The sequence below is a fragment of the Limulus polyphemus genome, unplaced genomic scaffold (assembly GCF_000517525.1).
Source record: "Limulus polyphemus unplaced genomic scaffold, Limulus_polyphemus-2.1.2 Scaffold1783, whole genome shotgun sequence".
In the NCBI taxonomy this organism is placed as follows: domain Eukaryota; kingdom Metazoa; phylum Arthropoda; class Merostomata; order Xiphosura; family Limulidae; genus Limulus; species Limulus polyphemus.
In genome coordinates this window covers 32,064-39,395 of record NW_013667393.1, presented here as the reverse complement: position 1 = coordinate 39,395, position 7,332 = coordinate 32,064, and the positions used below count along the sequence as shown (strand labels likewise).

The window sequence follows — 7,332 nt, the reverse complement described above, 5'->3', positions numbered from 1 at the left end:
ATGGTCGTACTTCTACCAACAGTAGTTTAAGTTAGTTACGTTGGGGTGGGGGGGGTACTGGGTGCAGTATCCATAAAAAGGGACAATACTGACAATGTAGCTACACCAGGGTTTCGTGGGCACTATACCCAAACACCAGCATTAGAAACAGTGTCCACAAAACACATTGAGAACATCCAACACAGGTACTTAGCCCAACAGGACCAGCCGATTGACCCTGGGGGAGCTACTCCAAGGCCACCCATCTACAGGAATTCAAAACCAAAGTGCCATCAATATAAACTGATGTATCAATGACATCCCTCAACCACCAGAATTGTCTCCTTCCCTTCATGGGATGCCACGCATGACAAACACGTGGGTTGTTCAGATGCCAGAAGACGTAAACTGAAAATACAGAATATTCCCTGGGAGGTACCCTCACCATGTACTGAAATCCACCTTGAGGAGGGTAAACTGAAGAAGGTAAAGAAACTGGCAGAGACAGGACAGAACAATAAATAGATGCCAATCCCAGATGTACTGGGGAATGGTAAACAGGTGGGAATAAATTCTCAGAGAAGGATGAGAAACCCTTTCGATAATGTCCTTGGCCAAATGTTCTTACACCACCTCAGAGGACTGGTGGGAGACAGGATCCCCTGGGGGAAGGAAAGGAACAAGAGATAAGGGAGAGGAGAGGTAAAACGAAGGGTAAAGTCAATGAATAGAACCTGTAGCCCCTAACAGTTGGCTGCAAAAAAGAATCCATAGATCCATAAATTGAGCCAAACAGAACCCCACTGTTTCTGAGTCCAGAAGAGAGTTACCAAATAGATTTTTAGTACTGAAACCTACAAACAGTGAAAGAATGAATGGGAGAAGAGGAACAGAATGGAAAAACAGGGAATGGAAAGAAGTTAGGAGGATGGGAGACAGCAACTGGAAGAGAAGAAGAATGGGAAAGATGGGACACAAGGGTAGTCAAGGAAAAAATGTTGTAACACAGCTCCAGCATGTGAATACAAAGAATCAGATACCCCACCAAAAACCCATTGACAGAGAAAAAAGAGCCAGACAAAGGTCCTCAAGATAAGAGGGTGGTAAATGTAATTTGGCAAGAAATGAGGGATAATTAGAATAAGGAAAAGCCAAGAAAACTAAGCTTGAGAAAGACTAACAGATGACAATGGATCAGAACCCCAAGCTTGAAGAAGAGGCTCCAGAGTTTGGGAGTACAAGAAAAGGGTTTCAGCTCAATTTTAAGTCAAGGCATATGTACAACCACTTGAAGAGGACAAGAGATACCAGCATCAGAGTGAATTTATGACAAAATAATTTTCAGCGTGGACTTGGATATCAGAGTGAAGTTATGACAAAATAATTTTCAGCGTGGACTTGGATATCAGAGGAATGAGAAAAAAACACAATATTCTGAAGAAGGGGCTGAATGAAGAAGGGAAAGTAAAGAATAATAAGAAATAGGAGAGAATGAAAGAAGGTAACGTACCTGAGAAGAAAAGTCATGGAAGGACATAGAATGTCATGGTAAATCCATGTCTGCATGGAAAGAATTGCTTGCAAGTTTAGGCAGTGGGAAATGACCACCTAACATCCACATCCTTACAGACAGGAATTATAGGATATAAGTCTGTTTCCAGGCCTGAAAAAGGCTCAGGCCACATGCAACACTCCACCACACAATAGCTGACAAAAAAGAAACACCCCATGCCATTGTGGAAATCTAGATTAACAAAGTCCAGATGTTTAACACTAGACAGCATGGAAATAACTACCTCTGTCTGATTCATGTTGTGGAAAATAAGAGTCACAAATTCTACAGAGACAGAATTGTTTGAAAATAAAAATTATTTCCACAACAGTTGGTTTTGTAGATACTTCAACCAAACACTGATGCTGAGAAATCTCATGCAAGAGAAAAAAAAAATACACGTCTTAACACACAAGTGCCGATTCGAAAAGTGATGACTGAACAATCCCATGTTCATTTGCATGAAACAACACAGCAATATCATGTGGAAAACACGAGACTAGATGGGAGCTTCAAGGCTAGTGGCAAGCAAAAATAGTTTGCGTACAGAAAGCAGCACTGAACTGGGAAAGCCAGATGTGAGAGGAGGTTATCTATCATATTAGAAGTATTAATTGCTCACAATTTTTAACTTGATAACTTTTTTTTCTAAATGTTTAGGTTAAATTACAATCATATTCATTACTTTGATTTTTTTTTCTAATACCAGGTTCTTCAAAATAGAATAGAAGATGCTAAGAAAGATTTTTCTTAACCTTTCCAAATTGCTTAAAATACTTTTTTGGGTGAAAGTTTCTGCCCTGGGCCTGCAAGGAGGACTAGTTGGGCTCCTCAACATCCTGCTATTTGGACCTCTTCTGTCAGAACTTAGGAAGATCACTGAGCTGATCATATAGGCTACTAACCATGACAATGATTCGTGAACTTTACTAAGGAGGCTCTACTACAGGAAAATGGGTTAAGTTGAGGTACCTTAGTGAGAAAGATCTAGTACAGGAAAGCAAATTAAGCCAAGACATCTCAGTGAGTAAAATGTAGTAAAAGAAAAAAGATTAAGCTGAGGTACCTTAGTGAGTAACATTAACACAGGAAAATAGGTTAAGTTAAGGTACTTTAGTAAAGTAACATCTAGTAGAGGTAATCAGGTCTAAGTTGAGGTACTATAAGTAAGAAAGATCTAGTACAGGAAAACATTAAGCTTAAAGTACCTTTAACTGAGTAAGTACTTGTATACTATTTTGCTCTGGCTATAACATACAGTAACTTTCCAGAAATGCGTACAATCTTCTTGTGCATACTGCTGTACACCATCAGCTAAAATTTACAGTAAGATTTTAGCAATAACATTACCTTTACTTCTAAAAGTAATTAACATTTCAAACAAAAAATGTGAAAAAAAAGCTTTTCTTTTTTTACATACAAACACAATAAAACAATTACTTGTCTCTTATGAATTTGTTTACCTGATATGAAATTTGTGATACAGGCTAAATATTTTGAAAATTAAACTGTTATAAAGACCACATTACTTACTGCAAGAATAATGTTTGGCACATTTCCTTCTTTTGCAAAAATCTGCAATAATGAAAAAAATTCATTGCACATTAAACACACTAACAGAAAATAAATACATAATACAAAATGCATGTTGTTTTATTTTTCTTTAACTGCTATAGCATACAAACATAAAACGACATACCAAAATTTAAATGTCCAGTAAGGGATACCAAAACCTAACAACAACCTTCATCAATGCTTCAGAATTTACCAAAAGTTCCATGAAAATATTTTATAACAAATTTTTATGCATTTTTTTAAGGTTAGCTACATTTAATCATTAACTTGAATGAGCTTATTATAACCTTCAATCTAAAACTATTTTAAAGTTTGAAAACCCTACATACTTTTTCATGAACATGCTTCTTCTAATAACAGAATGAATGGGATATTTGTATAAAATTGTTTTATTATTATTCTGTAAAAAAGATATTTACATTCTAAACACTTTGCTTTGCAATTAAAATTCAATCAAAACAACTATGTATTATGAACAGACTGAAAACTTAAATCTATATTTGTAGCTAAAAATCATCATTAGATTTTTTGCTATTATTATTATTTCTATATCCAAAATGTGTTTGTACTTAGATCCACTGTTAATATAAATATACTGATCTCTAGAAAAGGGTCACTAAAAACATCCCTATTTAAGAGTACTATGGTTATGAAAAAAGCTTAATCATTGAAGCATAAAAGATCTATTGGTAGCCTGATTCAGCTTTCTAGAATTGTTAGAAATTTGAGTAAGTTCTTCGTGCAGTTAGTTTGAAGGGTAAAATGATAAAGTTGACAGTAGGGTTTTAATGTTAAAGGTAATAGTTAAAACCTTTGAATTTCCAAATCTATACTTGACCTTACATAACACTGTTAGTTATGTACTTAAGGAATGCTGCTGAACCAGGTGAAGAATTGTCTGCTTGAGCTTGAAACCCTGATGGTAAGAGCACTAGTGAGCCAGTCAGGAATTTTTATTTATTCCTGATCACTAGAAGAAGTCTGTGAAATTTTAGATATACTATAAATCAATAAAATATAATGGAATGTCATTGTTTGCATAAATGTACTTTTTATTATAAATGCACAAAATATATCATTGAGTACAAAGAAAATTGCCTTATAACACATCCCAGGGATGCAGACTACAATTACCTTCATGTTGCTCTTTTAATCCTATGAATAATTAGTCATTACATAGTTTTCAATAAAATCAAGATTGATTGTTTCGATGTGACATTACAATCCATACTATTTCCAGTGCTACAAGCAGACATGTTCAGTCCTGTTTTACAGAATTCACCACAATTTGATTTGATTGAGGCACCAACTATCTTTGAAATCAAGTACTAACTACCCAATGAGTAGGACCACATGGCAGGAAAATGTCATGGACAGACCAATGAAATGTAGAAAACACTTAATTGGTGCCTACAATTAGAAAGTAATAAATGAGAAAATTAAATAAGGGTTCCTCATTTTTTCCAAATGGTTAGGTCCCAGGAACTCAAAACATTTAAGTGCTAGCACAAACACTAAATATGAAAAGTCATAATACTGTGATATGTTGTTCTTGAGAATGTGAGGTGAGATTAATGAATACTGACTGTAAGATGGAAAAGCATCATCAATAAGAATGGAGGCTATTTCACTTAATAAATGTTTTGTTTTTTTCATCTAAAAAAAGCAACATTAATTTCTTGATGACCTAATATTAATATCTTATTTGATATTCCTATACTTACCTCTAATCTTGATACTGTCTCAGAATTTCCAACTATATCAGAAAAATTCACAGGTCGGTACTTCTCTATCCTGTATCATCAATAATTCAGTATTATAACAAATCAAATTATACTAAAGAACGTAAAGCAAGGAAAAAATTTCTAAATTCACAACAATTCAAAGCTAGTAAAAGAATTTGAACAAGACACACTATTTTTGAACTTATCTTAACCTACTGTAATCACTATCCATTTCCTTTAGTTTTTAAACATTTTAAACACAAGGCAGTTACACCATAAAACAAGGACAGCTTGCATATGAAAGCTTTCTATAAACTTTAGTTTTCCAGAAAACTGAGCCCTTCTAAAAATAAAAGTAAAAATGCACTTATATCACAAGTACAAGTGATGTTATTAGTTACCAGAAAAATACTCTTCCCTTAGCTAATAGTAATAGTACAACTGATACTTGAAAATTAAATGTGGATGAAACAAGCCTCCAAAGTCCAAGTGATAAATAAGCGATACTTGAAAAATAAATATGGATGAAATAAACCTAAAAATAATAAGCATTCAAACTTCAAATCTAAGCACCTATCCACGCAAAACTGTTGATACTGTAGCTCGTGTTACAGAAGCTTTTCTGGGTTAATACTAGTACTAATAGTAACAGTATTTCAGTATCAGTATCACCGATACTGACAGCATCAGTGATATTGATACTGACATAACTCCAGATTCTTATTTCTAAGTTTTAGCAGTAATATGCTAGGCCCATACATATGATAAAGAAAATATTTCACTCTTGAACTTGAAAGTTTAAGAGCTTACCATGGCCGTCCATCACTTTTCTTTGATGTACTACTACCACTAACGTTAGTACTAGTAATACTACTAGTAGTACTAGGCCTACTAGTGGTAGGTGTAGGATTGATAGTTTTATTTACGACATTATCATCTTTTAGTTTTACTTCTTCACTATCAACATCCATTTCTTGAACATCGGCCATTCTTAAGATAACTTGTTTAAGACTACCCTTCTTTACTATTACAGGATCAAAACGTAATTTTTAACCGTAATCTCGTAGTTTTCATATTACTATTACTGCTACAATTAACACAACTTCCCGCCAAATCAATTGTTAATGGAAGATTGCGCCCTCTTATGCAAAGATATAAAAACCTTGTATTTGCTTTTATTTCTTGACATGAGCTGCAGAGAGTTTTAGCAACATTAGTTGTGATTAGTTAACATGGAAACTGCGAAAGAATTAGTTCTAAAACTAAATTTTTTGATAAAATTAGTAGTTTTCGCAAAGCACAAGTCAAGCGCCCTAATCATCAGTTGTTTCTAAAAGATACTTAAGAGAGAGATTTGTTTTCTAGCCGGTAGAGTGAATCAGTCAGCGTGTTTACATTTTTGGAAAGACAAATATATAGTTCAAACTGTATAGGCGACGAAAATGACGAAATTAAATAATAGACTGAACTATCGCCAGCTTATTTATATTTTATTATCAAAAGAAGGATGATGTTTAGAGATAGTGCTCTTCGTCAGGTCGTACAGTTTAAAATTAACTATATCGTATATTGAGTTAATTTGTACAAGTAAGTTGATTGTTTACGTTAGTATAGTTCAGTTAGTGTGACTTAAAAGTTACCACAGTGTTCAAGCATGTAAAAATGTGAAGAGAGAAATATATTAATTTCTTATCGTTTACGTGTACTGGACTTCGAATTATTTTCACCAGATAAGAACTCGCCAACGAAAGAATAATATTACAACATGTTAATAAGGTAATAATAATCGTTCGAATGCTATATTATGTTGTTGTTTTTTTGCCCACTTTTAAAACATGTTTTAATTTTTTGATCAAATAAATGAAATTCAGAATATCATTTCCTTATTAGGAATATTCTGCTTCGTTTTAACACAGAATTAATTTAAATCTACAACAACACTCAACATTAGAAATGTTTGTTAGTTTGTTTGGAATTAAGCACAAAGCTACACAATGGGCTATCTGTGCTCTGCCCACCACGGGTATCGAAACCCGGTTTCTAGCGTTGTAAGTCCGCAGACATACCGCTGTGCCACTGGAGGGCAAGGGTAAAAGAAACTCTACATATAAATTTCTTTGTTCATATTTTAACATTTTTTGGAATGCTATAAAAGGGTTACCTGCACATAGCCTTCCCTAATTTTCAACTGATAGACTCACAACAGAAAATGGGGGACAGAAATGTTAGTACAATATGAGAATGCATAACTAAGTCATATTTAAATATTAAAAGTTAAAGATTTAATACTCAACGAAAAACCATTAACATAATAGATTGTTTATTATTTCAGTATATAATACAATTTACGTTAAAAATAATACAGTAAGGACGTTGTTGTTGTTTCACTATTTAGGAACATATGTTTTTTAAAATTATAAAACAATAAAAACGTTATGCTACCACAGAATAATTATATATTCTGGAATATTTATACATTAATACCAATGTTACATTTTTATT

At 33.6% G+C, this 7,332-nt stretch overlaps 1 protein-coding gene across 2 annotated transcripts in view; it reads right to left on the bottom strand.

Moving 5' to 3' along the window:
- The window catches only part of LOC106464924 (replication factor C subunit 2-like), a 42,558-nt gene extending 36,380 nt beyond the window's left edge, over positions 1-6,178 (bottom strand). For both annotated transcript variants that reach the window (XR_002611855.1, XM_013925096.2), the window contains exons 1-3: positions 5,641-6,178; positions 4,831-4,900; positions 3,065-3,106 (exon numbers count right to left, since the gene is read on the bottom strand). Coding sequence is in view for 1 of the 2 variants with exons in the window: in XM_013925096.2 (XP_013780550.1) it covers positions 3,065-3,106; positions 4,831-4,900; positions 5,641-5,819 (291 nt within the window). In the remaining variant the exon portion in view is untranslated. The remainder of the gene's footprint in view (positions 1-3,064; positions 3,107-4,830; positions 4,901-5,640) is intronic.
- Positions 6,179-7,332: the final 1,154 nt, after the last annotated feature.